Here is a 20,404-nt window from a genome sequence, read left to right as displayed (position 1 = left end):
GCTTCAGCTAACACATTTTAAGCAGTTTCATAGGTGGTAAGGTTCAATAAAGACACTAGTCCATACAATCAAACCTGTGTAATTGGTGTATGTGTGTCAATGTTGATAATCATTTCCCATATCCCTGTATATTGTGTTTACCAAGAAGGACGTCCAAGAGTTTTTCAAAACTATCAATACTTCCTGCTGGCACCACCGATTGTGTAAGAGAGTTCCACATTCCTACCGCCCTGACAGTAAAAAACTCCCTATGCAGCTTAAGGTTCGCCTCCAATCTCATTGAGTGGCCCCCAGTTACAACAAGTTATTTTTTCTCCTTTTGTGATAAAAGTTTTACATAACCTAATAAAAGCTATTAGAAGCACCCATGTCAGCGGTAAGTGGTTTGTCTCAACTCTCCAACTGCCACTTTTGCCAGACAAAAAAATAAAAAAAATGCAGAAGAAAACTCTATATGTGGGAAAAAAATTACATAAATTTTATTTGGGTACAGTGACGCACAACTGCACAATTGTCACTTAGAGCAACACAATGCTGTATCGCAAAAAAATGGCCCTGTCAAGAAGGGGGTAAAACATTCCAGTGGTGAAGTGGTTAAAATAAGCGGAAAAATAATAGACTCATTGGCCAGAACACCTGCAGAAAATAAAGGAAAATAATCCTAAAAAAGAAAAAACGAATGCAGCCACCACACTTAAAACGGTGTTCCACTTATATAAAAGTCAGCAGCTACAAAAAGTGTAGCTAGTGAATTTTAATAATCGGACACTCACTTGTCCCATGATCCAGCAATTACTGGCGAACAAACCCCCGCCCCCCTCTCCCCCTCCTTCCCGCTGCGCCGGCATTCTGACTGTGGACGCCCAGCTGATTCACAGCCGGGCACGTACTGTGTATGCGCGAGCCGTGTTGCGCGCTGTGATTGGCGGGGCATGCTTCTGGGACCTGATGTGTCCCAGAAGATTTCTTGGTTGGGGTGGGGGAGAGGTGAACTTCCTTCCAGTGCCACCAAGTCCCGGGAGAAAGTGGGAGCTGGGTGCCACTAAAAAGAGGGCATCCCCCCAAAAAAAAATAAAAAAAAATAATTACATGCCAAATATGGCATGTCAGAGGGTCACCTTCACTTAAAGTGGAAGTTCCATTTTTGAGTGTACCTCCACTTTCAGGATTGCTAAGCTGCAATATGGTAAATGTGCATTTTTTGGTGTAATACCACTTTAAGGTGAACCAGAACTGTAGAAGCTGCACAGGAGAGGCGGAGAAAACAAGAATCCAGAGAATGGGTACATTCAAGATGAAAGTACATTTTTGGGGTACTGCTTAGGCACCACTAGCATTTTTAGATGTTCTCTAAAACATAGCAAATCTTCATTCCAACTCCATTTTAAAATGTTGACTATTCTAACAGTATTCTAAAACAATACTAACAGTGTGCAAATATGTAACAATAAAATATAAGTATTTCAGATCATCAAAACAGACTATCAAATGCATTTGATTACTGTAGTTGCCCCTGAGATAAGAAAAATTACAACAGCTACCAGAACCACTCATGCACTTCCAGGACCTCTATCCATTGATGTAAATTGGAATGGTCTTTTTCATGCATCCAATGCCTGATCCTCCTAGCTGGGGCTGGGGTTGTCTGATCATGGATGCAAACAGCAGCACTCATAGGTCTATATGTCACCTTAAGTTTAAAAACCCCATTACATTAAGGTGAGGGCACATCTGTATAGAGTGGCCATACATAGGTACAAGCTTTGTCAAAAAATATACACTAACAAATTGAAGCTGAACTTCAGCTAACACTATAAGCAAGTACAGTGACAAGGAAAATATATTTAAATCTCCAAATACCGAAAGGATTCTTCACAGTTAAAGCTGTGAAAATGTGGAGCTGCTTTTGTCCAGCTCAGTAAATGGTTTTAAAAAATACCTGGATTCTCTCCTAAGGCTTTGTTCACACCTATACGTGTGGTTGCGGGTATAGAAATTGCATCTGTTCCAAATCGTGCATCAAAAAGACGAGGCATTTTCGCTGCGGCCGCATTTTGGAAAAGGTGCATTCACTTTTTTTTCATGGAAATGCAGACACAGCAACCTATCCATTTGAATGGGCTGCCATGCCTTCACAAACGCAGCCCACAGGAGTGTGAACCTTGGGTAAATGTACATAATATAACTGGGTACTAACATTTATAGGTAAAGTTAATCCTGGGAATATCCGACTGCCTTTTGGGGGATCAGGAAGGAATATTTCTCCCCTGCTGGAGCAAATTGGATGATGCTTTGCTGTTTGTTTTGCCTTCTCTGGATCAACTGTGGGTATAGGATTGTAATTTTTTTTTCCCGTTTATTGGTTGAACTAGATCAAGGGGTCTCAAACTGGCGGCCCTCCAGCTATTGCAAAACGACAAGTCCCATGAGGCATTGCAAGGCTGACAGTTACAAGCATGGCTTACAGAGGCATTTAGTAGTTTTGCAACAGCTGGAGGGCCGCCAGTTTGAGATCCTTGAACTAGATGGACTTGTGTCTTTTTTCAACCTGACTAACTATGTACCTATGTAACTATGTCAACCTGACTAACTATGTACCTATGTAACTATGTATATAAATAAATAAAATCTGATCATTGTAAGCACCTCTTTCAGTGGTAAGTGATTTGTCTCAACCCTGATCGCTACATTTTGTTTTGTTGAAAAACAACTGACTTAGTGCCGGTTCACACTACAGCGACTTGGGATCTGACTTATCAGACCTTAAGTCGCCCCACGTCGCTTGACATCAGAAATCCTATGTTAGTCAATGAAAACCATCTTAATGTACACTACTGAAGTCGCTCTGACTTCAGAAAAGGTTCCTGTACTACTTCAAGGTGACTTCTAGGCAACTTGTACCCATAGATTTCAATGGAAGTCGCCTCCAAAGCCGGACCTCCCTCTTAACTGAGGCAACTTTACAAGAAAAGAAAAATAGTTTACTCAGGCAAACCCCTCCCTCCAACAGAGCTGATTATTCTGTGATCGGCCACAGCCAAAGTCGCCTGTCCTGGAGGCAACTTTAAGTCACGTTGCAAGTTGCTCCAAGTCGCACTGAAGTCGCCTTGCAAAGTCGCGCTGTAAGTCGGGTTGCCCCTGTGTGAACCGGCACTTACTGGCAGGATCACCAGATGACAATATAATGAAGAAAGCCTGAAAAATTATTTGAATGCAGCTATCAAATCTTAGGCCTCGTACACACGACCAAGAATCTCGTCGTAAAAGAAACGTTGTTTTCCTCGATGAGGTTCTTGTCAAGCTTGACGAGAATCTTGTCAAGCTTTCTTTGCGTACACACTGTCAAGACAAAATCTTGTCGTTCTCAAACGCGGTGACGAACAACACGTACGACGGCACTATAAAGGGGAAGTTCTATTCCACTGGCGCCACCCTTGGGGCTGCTTTTGCTAATCTCATGTTACTGCATGTTAGTAAAAGTTTGGGGAGAGACGATTTGCGCTTTTCAGTTTGTTACAGCGTGATGAATGTGCCATCTCCATTACGAATGCTACTTTTACCGAAGATGCGCCCGTCTCATACTTTATTCTGAGCATGCGCAGGTTTCTAAGCATACACACGAACGTATTTCTCGTCGTAAACCAGCCCGACGAGAAACACGACGAAAAAATTGAGACTCCCGTCGAGAATAAAAGAGAGCATGTTCTATTTTTTTCTCGTCGAGATCCACAACAGTTTTCTTGAAGAAAAGCATACACACAAAAGCTCTTGATGGTTTTTGCTGAGGAAAACGGACGTGTGTACGAGGCATAAAAATTGGTAGGCTGCAATATAATAAATGTTTGCTTTTGGATTTAATACCACTTTAAACTTTTACCCCCACAGGGTTTGCTTTCCTTATGCCCCGTACACACCATCACTTTATGTGATGAAAAAAAATGACGTTTTTAAAAACGTCACTTTAATTGACCGTGTGTGGGGGAAAACGTCGTTTTATGTCTTCTAAAAAACGACCAAAAAAAATTGAAGCATGCTTCAATTTTATGTGTCGTTTTTCAAAACGTCAACTTTTACTTCACAGAAATTGACCGTGTGTAGCAAAAACGTCGTTTAAAACAACGTTTTTTCATCCGCGCATGCCCAGAAGCTACTTATGAAGCAAGCTTCAATGGAAAAACGTGGTGGAACGTAACCTCGCTTTGCTAGAACATTGTGAGAAAAACGATGGTGTGTAGGCAACTTCGTCTTTGAAAATTGAAGTTTCAAAAACGTCATTTTTTACTTCACAGAAAATGTCGTTTTTTTTTCATCACATAAAGTGATGGTGTGTACTGGGCATTATACATACACAAACTGTTCTGATGTATTTATGAGGGAGCCATCTTTAACAGTGGTGAGACAGTTTTCAAAGTGGTGTTCACATGTTATATCTTTAAACAACACATTCACTCAGGTAGTGTGATAAATTGCACAGCAAAAACATATCCTTACCAAACCCTTCTGTTACATAATTTATCTGTATATCTTCTGCCGCTTCCATGACCTACATATTTTTTTTTTCTCTCTCAAACCTAATTCCATTAAATGAATATTTCATGGCCATACCTGGGATGGTAGCGAGACTATTTCTTCAAGATGCAGAGTCTCTGTTAAAAATGGAAGTTAATTCAATGTGCCAAATGCTAAATCTTCTGGAAGACCTGTGTAATATGAAGGTGAGCAGATGTATGTCTCCCCACGTTTGCGGACAGCAGAATGTTATGAACGAGTAAATGTCCAGCATATTATTAATCATTCAAGAATTGGGAACTCTGCACCACTTCCATACCAAAATATTTAATAAAATTGTCAGTTTCTAGAAAACTATTTCTCCTGCATGGCCGTTATTTATATGACAGATAGGGCTTACAGTAGGTAGTTAATCTGAATATACATTTATTTCATAATATTCTTTATTTTTTATTTTTTGCACAAGGTTAAAATGGGAAATAATCACGTTTGATGCTTTACAACCACACCTTAAATGGGCTGTAAAATCCATAGGGGCAGTTACAGCACATTTGTGGTGTGTTTCAATAAAAGTGAATAGAAGCGGATGCAAACAAACAAGACCTGCTGAACACTGCAAGCAATGTTTTTTTTTGCCCCGCCACAATGCGAGGCAATGCTAACACTGCAGTGTTTACACCTCCACCATTTTTTTTCTTTATTATCATCATCATCAATATATATATATAGATATATATATATAGATAGATATTTTTGTTATTTTATTATATATATATATTTATATTTTTTTAATCATACTGCTGTCCCCCTCCTTCCTATTGACTACATAGCATTGTGACCCCCACAGCATCTTGGGTAATGTAGTCTCTAGCTCCCAAGTGAGCACCATAAATACAACCCCATGCCCTAGCATGACATCTTCACTGCCTGATGGCCCTTCATACCCCTTTCCCATTGACATCAGAGCCGACAAGAACTTGAGCCCTGACATACAGTTTAAAGAAGCAATACATTTGGCAGCAGCAGCACTGAGCAAGATAATGATTGTTTGGTTGTATATATATATATATATGAATATACAGTATAGAAATGGAGCAGTTTCTTCTTACAGGCTGCTACAATGGCAAAACATAACACAAATACAGGATAATAACAAAACACAATTGGGGTGCATTATTATTAGACTATGCACTTTGCAAAGTGAATCTTCACCTCATTTACTAAGCTCTGGAGCAACTCTATTTTCCTTTAGTAAATCCACCACCAAATCTTCCAGGTCTTAGACTCGGTTCACACGACATACACTCTGACATTGGGAGCTCATGTCGCATGACGTGAACAAATCAATGGTTCCCTATGAGAGCCATCTTAACTGGTACAACACAAGTCAGTCCGACTTCAGAAAAGGTTCCTGCACTACTTTGGTCAGATTTTAGTCCGTTGTCAGCCCATTCAATATCATTCAATATCATCCATCAATAAGTTGGATCAAAGTCGGGTCCTCATCCTAACCAACTCGTGACATCTGACATGGTGATTACAACAGCAGGAAAAGGAATTTATGTCACGCTGGAATTGATTTGATTAGTCAAAGGACAAGTCATACTATCTCAAAGTCGGAGCAAAATCGTATATCCTGTTTATTAAAGTCGGATAGAAGTAGGACCAAAGTAGGACCCATATCACAAAGCAAAGTAGGATGACAGTCATGCAACAATCGTGTGAACCCAGTCATATTCTCAAAGCTTTATTCAATAACAAGTTACAGTACCTGTCGCCGAGAATGTGTTTCTAGCACGACGGCATCGCGCTGATTCTCGGCGACATGGTGCCGACATCTCGCATTCGCTGGAATAGGAAAAGCACATTTCAGTGAGCGCGTCATAGAAGCGACGGGGATCCGACTTGGATTCCCGCCAATTCTAGCCGCAGCGTTTGGTATGAATCAAGAGGGGAAATTCCACGCCAAATTTTAAATAAAAATTCTATGACAGCTTTTTCCCATTGCGGTGAGCAGTTTTGCAGTAAGGAAATACTAGAACTTTTCACATATAATCCAACATTAAACAGCACCAAAGTAAAATCAATCCCACCCAAAAGGAACACACAGGGGGTTATTTATGAAAGGCAAATCCACTTTGAACTGCAAGTGCAAACTACAAGTGCAAAGTGCACTTGGAACTGCAGTCGCTGTAAATCTGAGGGGTAGATTTTATCATCCAATCATGTGCAAGCTAAAATGCTGCTTTTTTATTTTCCTTGTGTGTCCCCTTCAAATCTACAGCAACTGCACTACCAAGTGAAATTTCAAGTGCACTTTGCACTTGTAGTTTGCACTTGTAGTGCAAAGTGGATTTTCGTAAATAACCACCATAGTGAGCTTCAGAAAAAATTGCTTTGCCACAGGGATTACAGGGATCCGCACAGGAATCTAAGGATTACCAATCTACGGAAAGATACATTCAGAACTTCACAATTTATATTTGTAGTCAGATTCTTTACTCGTGACATGTAGTAACCCCAACCACCAAGGCCTGCGGTGTGCCTTGGCCTAGCTGGACGGTACGCCTAAAAGAGGGCATACCCTGAGTATGAGAAATGAATGATGCATATGAAATGAAAATTGGGGACCGGGAGGGTGGGAAACCGGAAGATGAGCCGACGAGAGATACGCCAGAGGAGGAGCGATATATACTCCCCCAGACTCCTCCTACAAATCCACTTGTAGTCAGAGTCTTTACTAGTGACATGTAGTAACCCCAACCACCAAGGCCTGTGGTGTGCCTTGGCCTAGCTGGACGGTACGCCTAAAAGAGGGCAAAAAGACACAAAGATAGGTAAGTAAAACAGCTTTAATGAAACAGGAAACACTTAATCCAATATGGTGGCGAATGCTCTGCGAACTTCTGTATGAGGTTCTGGAATGTACCTGCTATAGCAGGATGACCTCCAGTGCCCCATGTGTCTGATAATGTAAGATGGAACCCCTACTAAGAAGCTGCAGACGCTGCCCCGATCCTGAATGAATGCCCGGAGAAGCGCTTTGGATCCAACCTAACTTAGCAAGTAAAATCCTGATGTAACTGATGAATTGTTTTGAAGTGATATGATGCATAGGGAAGGAGAGCAGAGGACTATCCAATGGAGTTGTCACAAATAAAGTTTGGTAGTATTTTACCACAAACCTCTGACCATATTGCCTATTCTTGTTATTGGGAAGCTGCAACTCGTAATGCTCAGGGAATCTGGAAAAACTACCTCTGAGCAGAACAGGAGCATGACAGCTAGCTTAAGACACCTCCCCAGGTCGGAGGAACCCAAAGAAACTGTGTTTTTTGGCCGCCTTGAGGACTAAACTGAGACCTGTGCCAAAAGGGGAAGTAGACAGTATGTCCGAAATGTCACGGAATATCTGCCGGTAATAGGTTGATGAGACAACTGATGTAACCCCTGGGTCCTGTGAATACCCTTCAGCATGGCTTTGGGTGAGCTGCAAAAAATGGATGGACTGTCAGGCGCAAGCAGGGACCTAAAATGCTGAATACCTGAAAGTATAGCTTGATGGTACTGGCAGACAATGCTAGCTCACTATGGCAATATGCAGTGAAAGTCATAATATAGTTTGTATCTGCAGGGCCATTGCAAGGGTATGAAGACATGAATCTAAGGAAAGTCCTCCAACCCGTCGTGTAAGCTCTCAGCGTATTCCTTGACAAGGACCTATTGGCCAGATCAATCGCCTGAGACCAGAAAATGCTTAAAGGGACACTAAAGGAAAAAAATGTTTTTGCTGTAATGACTGTTTATTGGGTATAGAGACATAAAAGTTAACTGATTGCTTTTAAAAATGATTAAAACTTGAATTTAATCTATCATATAATGTGCCTCTAGTTTCACTTTCGGTTTTAAAGGACATACATGAAGTTCCGGGTGAGAGGTGAGTCGGGAAGACTCACAGAACAAAAACAAACAAATCCAGGGCAGTGTTTTGTTTTTAAAATGAATCTGATTGGTTCTGAGGAGTTTTAGACACACAGTAATGACAGCTTAGACCACCGTGAAAATCTCCCAGTATGATGGTTATAAGGAAACAGGCAACCAGGAAGTGTGGAGATCACAGCAGAATTACAGCTACTTCAAAGCAAAAACGAACAATGAGGACATGAAACCAGTACTGCAGTAAGGTAAAGGAAGCTATTTAGCTAAAAAAAAAATCCTTTAGTGACCCTTTAATCCATGACTAACAGCAAATAAGGGGGGACTGGCTGGCCCGTCCGTTCTGCTGCTGGATGCTGTAAGACAAATTGTGGCATATTGAGATGAGACAAAGCATCAGCTGTACCATTGCGCTCCCCACTGATAAATTCCCCCCGGAAATGAAACTTGTACGTCAAGCCCAGCCATGTGAGCCTGCGCATGAACAACATGATTAAAAGCCAAATTATCCGTAAAGAAGATGACCGAGTTGCCTGACCAACCAGGACCCCATATGACTGCTGCTGCCAGGATTGGGTAAATTTCATACAGTGCTGAAGTGAGAGCAAACTTTGGCAGATGGAACACCTCTGGGGACCAACAGCTGGCCAACCATTCCTGACCAAAAATGGCTGAAAAACCGACCAAAGCGGCGGCATCTGAAAAAATCTTGGGGAGGACTATCTGTTGAATGCGCAATAAACATGGAGATACCATTCCAATCACACAGGAACTGATCCCACATGATTAAATCGGCTAGGGCAACCAGGACGACGAGCCGACGAGGGATACGCCAGAGGATGAGGGATATATACTCCCCCAGACTCCTTCTACAGATCCAGGCTGGCCTCCAGCCTTCTAACTTGTCATGAAATGTTGGTTCCTCTACTATAAACAATTTGTTTTCAGGCTCTTTACATCACTATTTTTAGCACTAAAACACCTGAAAAGCGCCTCAGTGTGAAAGGGGTCTTAATGCTCTATGCACACTATAAATCCATAGTCCATAGTCTCAGGATTGAGCAAAAGAGGGTGGCTATAATCCTACAATAAGTGAGGACCATGGAGAATAAAAGTAGCCAGATCACAGCAGCAAAAAAAAAGAAAGAAAAGGAATTTGAAGATTTGGAGGAGGCTTACAGAAATGGAAGGCACATTTTGCGTTTAGAATACATACTTAAATAAAAAAAAAGGAAATCCAAATTTTTTGGGGATGGTAGTTTTCAGCATTGTTTGTCATCACAGTCTGCAGTGCACCATATTGAGTAACTGTTATAAAAAAAACAACATTATGCCTACAGTGTTTCTGTTTACTTTAACTACGTAAGGTACCTAAAGTAGAACTATGGCCTCCCATCTGTGATGCTGCACTTTATTGTAGGTTCATCTAATTTTACAGTTTTCATTAACCTCCCTAGTGGTATGATTATTTCAGATTTTAGGTGCTGAAAGCGGTACCATTATTTGCAAGGAAATTTGGTATTTTACATTGTAGGCCTGTAATTTTTAGGAAAAACTCACTTAAATCTGACCAAACTAGAGTCTAGTAGGCATCCCGGGTATGAATTTTTTTTAAAAACTAAATTATAATATAATAAATAATTATAACAAATAATAATATAATTATAATAAAAATTATTCAATAATGTAATCAACTCAAAATCACAGAAATTTGCTCAGTTGCAGAATTGTCGCTGTCATTACTTTTATTTTTTTTATGATGAATTTCCCCACAAATCGCTATCGCACAATTCTGCAAGTGATTATAATTTATTATTGCTGTTTTCTAGCTGCTCTAAAACCATTTTTGACATAAAGGGACACTTTTGGTTGCTATGGACAATCTACAGTTTGCAGGCAGAAAGAACAGTTTTTATTATATAAAATAACATGTAGGGCACTGGGCAGACCACTAGGGACAAGGGGGGGTGTGTATTTTTTTTACATACAGTATACTGTAATCTTATAGATTACAGTACTGTATGTAATGTGTTTGTTTACCTTTTTGAATTTGGCGCCGTTCTCCGCCCCCGTGCGTCATAACGTCACAGGGAACGGAGATCGGCGGCACACAGAGGCACCCGCTCGCTCACACAGCGCGGTGGCATCGCTGGATCCAGGGACAAGGTAAGTAAACACTGCCTGTGGAGTCAGCAAAGCGAGCCCAAAAATGCCCGATCGCAGCCCGATCGCAGCACAAAAATGTAACCCCGAGTCAGACTCGGGAATACCGCAAGGGGGGTTAATCCCTCTGCAAAGTTTTACAAACACTTGTTAATCCTACCAGTTGGTGACAACACCATTACACTGATCCTAAATTCAGAGCAGCATCATCACCCTCCTGCCTGCTTTTCTAAAATGGAATGAGAAGATGTTGAAGATGTGGTTATCAGCACTGCCATTGTTGATTTACAAACCTGTAACTTGTCAATCAGCACCCGGCCACACCTACTCCCGTTCACTGCTTTTTGGATTGGCAGCACATGCTTCTGCTTCTGAAATCCTCCCACTGTGAGCTGCAGTGTCTTGGAAGGTGAGCATGTGAGACACAAATGATGGAGGATTTGGCTCACTCAGGGGAGGTAAAGCTTTATTTTATCAACGCAATAGATCAAAAAGAATGTTAAATCTTCCCCGTAAAGTGATAATAGTTTCTCGGATACACAATCATGCCACATGAGTCTTTCCCCTCCAAAAGGAAAAACACACATTGGAAGGGCTGACCTTCACATTATAGTTCATATAAGGCATGATCTAACATCCAAATGATGAATTTAGAATATATTTCTAAATTAGAAGACAAAACTCAACCAGTGCTAAATGTAACCTTCAGGAGCTGAAAACTGTACTTCAAGATATGTATCTTCCAGGAAAGTTTCCAAAACCACTTTTCTTTAGGTGGCCAAAACAGCTGTAATATCCAGTATCATACTACAAGCTACATGGGATTCTTTTTCTAATATGACACCATGTCAAGACATTTTGTTTCATATGATGAAAGTTACCTAGGTTGTACCAAACGTCCATTTCACCGCTGAGGGTTCTCACATCAACAATTGTCTGCCCAAGGAAGTCATCTGATTCTTTCTTAAAGTGTTGCTTCACTCTGGACTTTATATCATCATCTTCATCCCATACTCTCACCTTTATTCTGTCTGTGGAGTTGTGGCATTCACTAGCAATACAAATAAATAAATAAATAAATAAATAAAACAAACAAATAAAAGGTATATCATTTAAAAATCTTTTTTTTTTTTTCACACAAAACTATACATGATAAACAAGATTTAATTCTTTTTTTTTTATAAACAATCTATTCATATGTGACACCTTATTTAAGAACAAGATCAGGTGTAATTTACTCTTAAAGGGGTTGTAAAGGTAAAAAAAAATGTTTTCCTAAATAGCTTCCTTTACCTTAGTGCAGTCCTCCTTCACTTACCTCATCCTTCGATTTTTTTTTAAATGTCTTTATTTCTTCTGAGAAATCCTCACTTCCTGTTCTTCTGTCTGTAACTCCACACAGTAATGTGACGCTTTCTCCCTGGTGTGGAGTGTCATGCTCACCCCCTCCCTTGGACTAAAGGAGAGTCAGGACATCCACGAACACACAGCTCCTTTCTCTATCTGCAACGTAGAGCACGTCCTAACTCTCCTGTAGTCCAAGGGAGGGGGCGAGCACGACACTCCACATCAGGGAGAAAGCCTTGCATTACTGTGTGGAGTTACAGACAGGAAGTGAGGTTTTCTCAGAAGAAATAATAGGATTTAAGGAGCTGTGTCCGTCCATGGACGATAAGAGAAAAGAACATTTAAAAGCAAAATGGAAGGATGAGGTAAGTGAAGGAGGACTGCACTAACATAAAGGAAGCTATTTAGGAAAAAAAAATTGTACCTTTACAACCCCTTTAAGTATTACATATTCAGAAACTATTTGAGATATGTATATATACAAAAAATTAATAAAATAAATGCTATCCTTCATCTTTTCAATTCTGATGCAACATTAGCTGCTTTGACAATATTACAGAAATAAGAAAAGCACCATGTGTTATATAACACAAATAAGAAAATGAAGATGAGTTTGAACCATATCACATTCATATGTGCTCATATTGGCTGAAGGTCAGATCCTACAACATCTATACGAGGATCTAGTTAGTCTTCATCTGAATCTCTCACTGGGTTCCTTGATATTAGGAATTCTGGAGTCAACTATTATATCTCATCAGAGTCTATGTCTCCACCCACCAGTCATGAGGATTACAAATGTCAAATTTTACCATTAAATTCTCCACATATTTACATAATATAGAGGTTCTGGCAGAATGGTTGAATCTCTTTAGCTTTCATTGATATTGTGATACTCTAGCTTGAATCCAAACGGCAGCAGCAGAGCTGAGACCTCTGCCACGGAGAGCTCACTGGTGTCAAAAGACATACAAATCAGTGCATGGTTGCTTGCAGAACTTTTTCTAACATCCCGCAAGCGCACCTCCCCAGTGTGAAAGCACACATTGCAATGACTGGGAGGCAGTTTAGAGGCGTTTTTCAGAGGCTATTTCTAGCGCTGAAAGGCCTGAAACCTGCCTCAGTGTGAAAGGGGTGTGAAAGGGGTCTTAAACGGGTTGTAAAGGTTGTAAAGGTTTGTGTTTTTTCACCTTAATGTATCTTAGACAAAATACGTCTACAAGGCGGTTTGTTGACTCTGGGAGGGCGTACATTGACGTCCTCCCAGAATCGCGCTCCCGCGTGCCCCCTGGGGCACGCACACGGGAATGTCACAGAGGACCCGACGCATCACAGATTGCGGTAAATTGCCGCTGATAGCGGCCGTTTACCACGTGATCGCTCCGTCCAATGACGGAGCGATCACATATAAACAAACTGGCGTCATCTGCATAACCCCCGCACAATACTCTGCATAACCCCCACACAAAACTCTGCAATACCCCCGCACAATACTCTGCAATTCCCCCGCACAATACTCTGCAATACCCCCGCATAATACTCTGCAATCCCCCCGCACAATACTCTGCAATCCCCCCGCACAATACTCTGCAATACCCTGGCCAATACTCTGCAATATCCGACCAATACTCTGCAATACCCGGAAAATGCTCTGGAAAAAAAATGCATTTTAACAACTTCCTGCCCGCCGGCCGTCATATGACGTCCTTGACTTTGTGCAGGGATATCTGAATGATGCCTGCAGCTACAGGACTATTTTTATTTTATTTTACAAAGGTTTTTATTGAGTGTAAATACAATAAAGATATATTCAATATGCATATTATGCAGAGTGTAAGTGATCATGTATGCTACAGAGAAAGACACTTAATATAAACTGAAATAGATGTACAGGAGAAAAACATACTGCAGCTGTAACTGTTAACTGGTTTCACGGGAAGTAGTCTTGGGGCGGGTTGGAAGAAAGGGTTAGGGCTCATTTACACTAGCTTCAACATCAACACACATTAAATCTCCTACTGCTTCAACATTGTTTTCTGAGATGCTTCAGGTATGCTTTTTTGATGCTTGGCAGATGCCCTGTGTGTGTGTGTGTGTGTGTGTGTGTGTGTGTGTGTGTGTGTGTGTGTGTGTGTGTGTGTGTGTGTGCTGATATCTCATACCTGTAATACCTTCAAAACAAAGTTAAAGGAGAATTAGGCCTCTCAAAAGCTGCAGGTGCTTCAAGTGAGCTTTGTAATAGACTTCTATGGAGGCTTTGAAGATGTTTTGAAGCACCACTAGAGTGGCAAGGGGTATCATTTTTGAAGCAAAGCAAAGCAAACGCAAGGTGTAAACAGGACTGTAAGCTAACCATTTTATTTAGTGACATGAGCTTTGATTGGTTCAGAGAGCTTTAGGGCTCATTTACACTTGCTTCAAAACATGGCTTCGGACCCTCTTTTTTAAGCTCTCTGAAGGCCAGTCAAAGCTCTGGTCACTAAATAAAATGGTTAGCTTACATTACTGTTTACACCTTGCATTTGCTTTCCTTCGCTTTTAAAAATGATACTCCATGTCACTTTAGTGGTGCCTCAAAGAGTCTTTAAAGCATCCATAGAGTCTATGACAATGCTTGCTAGAAGCACCTGAAGCTTTTGAGAGGCTTTAATTCAGCTTTAGCTTTGCTTTGTTTTGGGGAATTTGCAGGTATGAGATATACACACACACACACACATACACAGGGCATCAGCCAAGCTTCATTAAAGCTTAAAAAAGCATTACTGAAGCATCACAGAAGCATCCAAAAACATATAAATAAAGCATGTTAAAGCGGTAGGAACTTTAATGTGTGTTAAAAGACAAGTGTAAAGGAGTCCTTAAGCACTTTAGCCCCGGACGATTTTGCTGGTCAAAGACCGGGCCACTTTTTGCGATTCGGCACTACGTCGCTTTAACTGACAATTGCACGGTCTAGCGACGTTGCTACCAAACAAAAATTGGCATCCTTTTTTTTCCACAAGTAGAGCTTTCTTTTTGTGGTATTTGATCACCTATGCGGTTTTAATTTTTTGCGCTATAAACAAAAATAGAGAGACAATTGTGAAAATAATGCAATATTTTTAACTTTTTGTTATAAATATCCCCCAAAAATATATATATAAAAAAATTTCCTCAGTTTAGGCCAATACATATTCTTCTACATATTTTTGGAAAAAAAAAAACACAAAAAGCGTTTATTGATTTGCGCAAAAGTTATAGTGTCTACAAAATAGGGGATAGTTTTATGGCATTTTTATTAATATCTTTTTTTTTTTTTACTAGTAATGGCAGCGATCAGCAATTTTTATCGTGACTGTGACATTATGGCGGACACATCGGACACTTTTGACACATTTTTGGGACCATTGTCATTTTTACAGCGATCAGTGCTATTAAAATGCACTGAATACTGTGAAAATGACACTGGTAGTGAACACTAGGTGACGCTGTAGGGGTTAATTGTGCCCTAGTGAGTGTTTCTTATCTCTCCGTGAGACGATTGCGGGTTTCCCCGCAGTGATCGAGTCCGCGTGACCCGCGGTCGGGTTCACAGAGCTTGCAGCAGGTGCGCACGTGCTCAATGGTGCTTCCTTAATGGGGACGTATATATACATCCTTCTGCCCAGGAGTAACATTGTGTCAACGTATATATGCGTGCAGCGGTCATGAAGCGGTTAAAATATGCCTCTAAATGTCCTAATGTGCATGGACACATAGGATACATTGAGCTGCTTCTACAGGCAAAACACAAAACTCCTCTAGGTGCAGCGATTTTTAAGCCCAATGTGCATGGACACCTTAGTAAAAGAACACCTATATTCTTCCTGCACATTGTGGGCCAGATTCAGAAAGGACTTACGACGGCGTATCTGCAGATAAGCCATCGTAAGTCTGAATGTGAGGCGTCATATCTATGCGCCTGATTCAAAGAATCAGATCCACCAGAATTTGTCCAAGATACGACTGACGTAAGTCTCTTACGCCATCGTATCTTGGGTGCATATTTACGCTGGCCGCTAGGGGCGCTTCCGTACATTTACGCGTAGAATATGCAAATGAGCTAGATGCGCTGATTCAGAAACGTACTTGCGCCCGTCGGATTTAGCTACGCCGTTTACGTAAGGCGTATGTCCGGCGTAAGTTTACCCCTCATAAAGCAGGGGTAAGTCATGTTAAGGTATGGACGTCAGAAACGTCGGAACAGCGTCGTATTTTACGTCGTTTGCGTAAGTCGTACGTGAATGAGGATGGGCGTAGGTTACGTTCACATCGACAAAGCATTGAGCCGACGTATCTTAGGGAGTATGTGCGACGTGATTCTGAGCATGCGCCGTTCGTTTGGCCCCTCATTTACATGGGGTCACGGCTCATTGTAATACAACACGCCCCCCTGCCTTGATCATTTGTAATTTGAATTAGGCGGGCTTAAGCCGGCTCATTTACGCTACGCCAACGTAACTTAGGGCGCAAGTTCTTTCTGAATACGGTACTTGCCTCTCTAAGTTACGGCGGTGTAGCGTATATGAGATGCGCTACGCCCGCCTAAAAATACTCCAGTCTTTCTGAATCTGGCCCAGAGTCTTTTAGAGAAGTTATGGATCACACAAAGGGGGTGGTTTTATTAAAGGCGAATAGGCTGTGGACTCTGTAAGTGAAAATGCACTCATTTTCCCCAGAGCTTAATAAATGTGGTAAAGGTCTGTTGATTTCCATTATCCAATCGTGTGCAAGCAAAATGCTGTTGTTTTTTTTCCCCCTTGCCCCTGATTGAGTATTCTTTACAAAGTCAAGCTTTGCCACATTTACATTTGCCAAGGAAACAAAGTGCACAGTATTTTTGCCTTTAGCAAATCAACACCACGACGTCCCCAGAATTCAACTGTTTTCCAACCACTGCTTTACATTTTTCAAGCTTCATTCATATCAGTAAAAAAGCACCTTGTAGTCTTTCAGATCTATGCATACACACAGGCATACTGTTCACGCGGGTCCGATAATTCTTAAACATTTAATAAATTAAGTGTCCTGAGTTAACTTTGAGTTGTATTTTTTCTGGTATTGCCTTATGACCTTTCATTGTAATACTTTTATTGAACAGTAAAATGTGACATAAAGAAAAAATAAATCAAACTGTATCCATTAAATGCACAATACAGATTACAAGGACACAGTGCCACTTCAACATAAATCTAGCTGCATTTGCATTTAATAATATATATCGTAATACATTGAAATGGTGTTTTTAATGCTGACAGGAATACAAGACAGCAGATGGATAGCTTAAACCAAAGCTGATTTATAAGCTCCTGAGATGCATCTGAAAGCTTTTTTACCCATTCACTGCTGATGTAGCTGGCGAAGTAGAATAGAATACACAAGCTTTTTCTGCGCTGGGGAATTTATTTGTTCTGTTGATTTCTGTGCGCACTTAAGAGACATGAAACATCCGCACTTTAGTTTGTGGCTTACATTTTTCAGATTTGTTTAATAAGGCAGTACAAAGCAAGTTGATTTTGTGCAAAGGCTGTAACCCCCAGCAACCAATTTTTTTTCCATTTACTGTAAGATGATCAATAATAGAGTAATTCTGATTGGCTTTCATTGTTTACTGCATTTTAATTACAGATAATAAATATGTAATACATAATGCCTATGTATGTACCAAGTTGCTGTAAACATCTCTACAGCCTTTGTTACTTTAACCATTTAAGCCCCGGACCGTATTGCTGGTCAAAGACCAGAGCACTTTTTGCGATTCGACACTGCGTCGCTTTAACTGACAATTGCGCGGTCCTGCGACATGGCTCCCAAACAGAATTGCCGTCCTTTTTTTCCCACAAATAGAGCTTTCTTTTGGTGGTATTTGATCACCCCTGCAGTTTTTAGTTTTTGCGCTATAAACAAAAATAGAGCGCCAATTTTGAAAAAAAATTATATTTTTTTACTTTTTACCATAATAAATATCCCCAAAAATATATATACAAAAAAAAGTTTTTCCTTAATTTAGGCCGATACGTATTCTTCTACATATTTTTCGTAAAAAAAGTCACAATAAGCATTTATTGATTGGTTTGCGCAAGTTATAGCATTTACAAAATAGGGGGTCATTTTATGGCATTTTTATTAATATATTTTTTTACTAGTAATGGCGACGATCAGCGATTTTTTTCGGTACTGCGACATTATGGCGGACACTTCGGACACTTTTGACACATTTTTGGGACCATTGGCATTTTTATAGCGATCAGTGCTATAAAAATGCCACTGGCAGGGAAGGGGTTAACACTAGGGGGCGGAGAAGGGGTTAAGTATGTTCCCTGGATGTGTTCTAACTGTAGGGGGGTGGACTCACTAGGGGAAATGACTGATCGCTGTTCATACATGCATTTCTCCCCTGACAGGACCGGGAGCTGTGTGTTTACACACACAGCTCCCGGTCCCCGCTTTGTAACGAACGATCGCGGGTGCCAGGCGGTGATTGTGACCACCGGGCACGCGTGCAGGAGTCAGGAGTGAGCGGGGGGTGCGCGCACGCCCCTAGTGGCCGCTTCGAGAGCCGAAGTTATACGACGTGCTCTCGCGCAGGAGAGCCGACCTGCCACCGTAGAACTGCGGCGGCTGGTCAGCATGTAGTTAAACTGTTGGAAATGAATCCTATATTTTATAAACCTCAGCTCACCCCATCAGTCTCCTCAAACATCACTAATTTATTAACAGACATATCAATAATTGTTACAACACTTCCTGAAGCTCAATCTATCCAAAACTGAGCTCATAATATTTACTACGTGCCCCTTCCCCTGACTTCTCTGTCGAGATGGACGCACAACTATCAGTCCATCACCGCAGGCCAGGGTGCTAGAGCTAATCCTGGACTCTGAACTTGCCTTTCGGCCCCACATTGAATTGTTGTCTAAATCTTGCCGCCTCAACCGCTCCAATATAAGCCTTTTCCTAACCAATGACACCACAAAGCTTCTAATTAACTCCCTGGATATCTCACGCCTTACCCTCCCTGGCGGTATTTCCGAGTTAGGCTCTGGGTAAGATTTCAGTAGCATTAGCGGTAACCCCGAGCCAGATTCAGGATCGCATTTCAGGATCCAGGCAAAGTAAGTTACCTTGTCCCCTGGACCCTGCGATGTCTCCACGCTGTGTGTGCGAGCTGTCAACTCGCTCGATTCACACAGTGCCCGAGTGCCGCCGAGTGAAGATCGGCACCAAATTCAAAAGTTAAAACACAGTACACATACAGTATACTGTAATCTTACAGATTACAGTACTGTATAAAATAAATACACACCCCCTTTGTCCCTAGTGGTCTGTTCAGTGCCCTGCATGCACTTTTATATTATAAATACAGTTTTTTCTGCTTGGAAACTGGAGATTGTCCATAGCAACCAAAAACTGTCCCTTTATGTCAAAAGTGGTTTTAGACCAGCTAGAAAACAGTGATTATAAATTAGAATCACTTGCAGAATCAAGCGATAGCGATTTGTGGGGAAATTCGTCATCAAACACTAAAAGTAATGACAGCGACAATTCTGCAACTGAGCAAATTTCAGTGTTTTTGATTTAATTTCATTATTTAATAATTTTTATTATTATTATATTATTATTTGTTATTTATTATATTATAATTTATGATTTTGTATTTCAAACTTTATCATACCTGGGATGTCTACTAGACTCTTGTTTGGACAGATTTAAGTGAGTTATTCCTAAGAATTGCAGGCCTACAATATAAAACACCAAATTTCCATGCAAAACAATTGTACCGCTTTTAGCATCAAAAATCTGACATAATCATACCGCCAGGGAGCTTAACTACTGCAATTTCCTCCTCACTGGATTACCTTTACATAGGCTATCCTCCCTTCAGTCCATCATTATTGGTGCTGCCATACTCATCCACCTTACCATACATCACACCAAGTAGAAGTTGTAGCCACAAACTTTTGAAAATTATATAGAAAATGACAACACAAAAATAATTCTATAAAACCACAACATTTATAATACATAAAATTTAAAATTGCATATAGCATCATATCCACAAATTATTTTATCCAACAATTTACATGTGCGCGTTTCAAGTGATCTTTCTCAGGCGCATGTGCTACAACTTCTTCTTGGCCTGATGTATGTAAAATATAGGATGTAGTCATATAGAACACAGAACCTCTACCAACCATTCAGTGTCTGACTGCTACCCCTCTCTACCTATCCTTCTATTGGCTTTTGCTCACCCAAAGAAAATGTAATTACTGACAACAACCTACAAAGTCATCGTGCTTCTAACTAATATACTGAACGTTTACTTTCTCCATCAGCTTATCCCCCAAAGGTGTTACCTTTTGTATCACCTCACCCTCCCTCTTAGATTGTAAGCTCTAACGAGCAGGGTTTTCGAATTCCCCCCTGTATT

At 40.8% G+C, this 20,404-nt stretch overlaps 1 protein-coding gene across 1 annotated transcript in view; it reads right to left on the bottom strand.

The window, feature by feature from the left end:
• The window catches only part of UNC13C (unc-13 homolog C), an 829,386-nt gene that overhangs the window by 453,627 nt on the left and 355,355 nt on the right, over positions 1 to 20,404 (bottom strand). Inside the window, exon 10 of the mRNA XM_040342717.1 lies at positions 11,490 to 11,659. Within this exon, the coding sequence (XP_040198651.1) occupies positions 11,490 to 11,659 (170 nt within the window). The remainder of the gene's footprint in view (positions 1 to 11,489; positions 11,660 to 20,404) is intronic.

This window comes from Rana temporaria, chromosome 3, assembly GCF_905171775.1.
Source record: "Rana temporaria chromosome 3, aRanTem1.1, whole genome shotgun sequence".
Classification (NCBI taxonomy): Eukaryota; Metazoa; Chordata; class Amphibia; order Anura; family Ranidae; genus Rana; species Rana temporaria.
The sequence above is the reverse complement of the archived record's forward strand: the minus strand, read 5'-3'. Positions and strand labels throughout refer to the sequence as shown.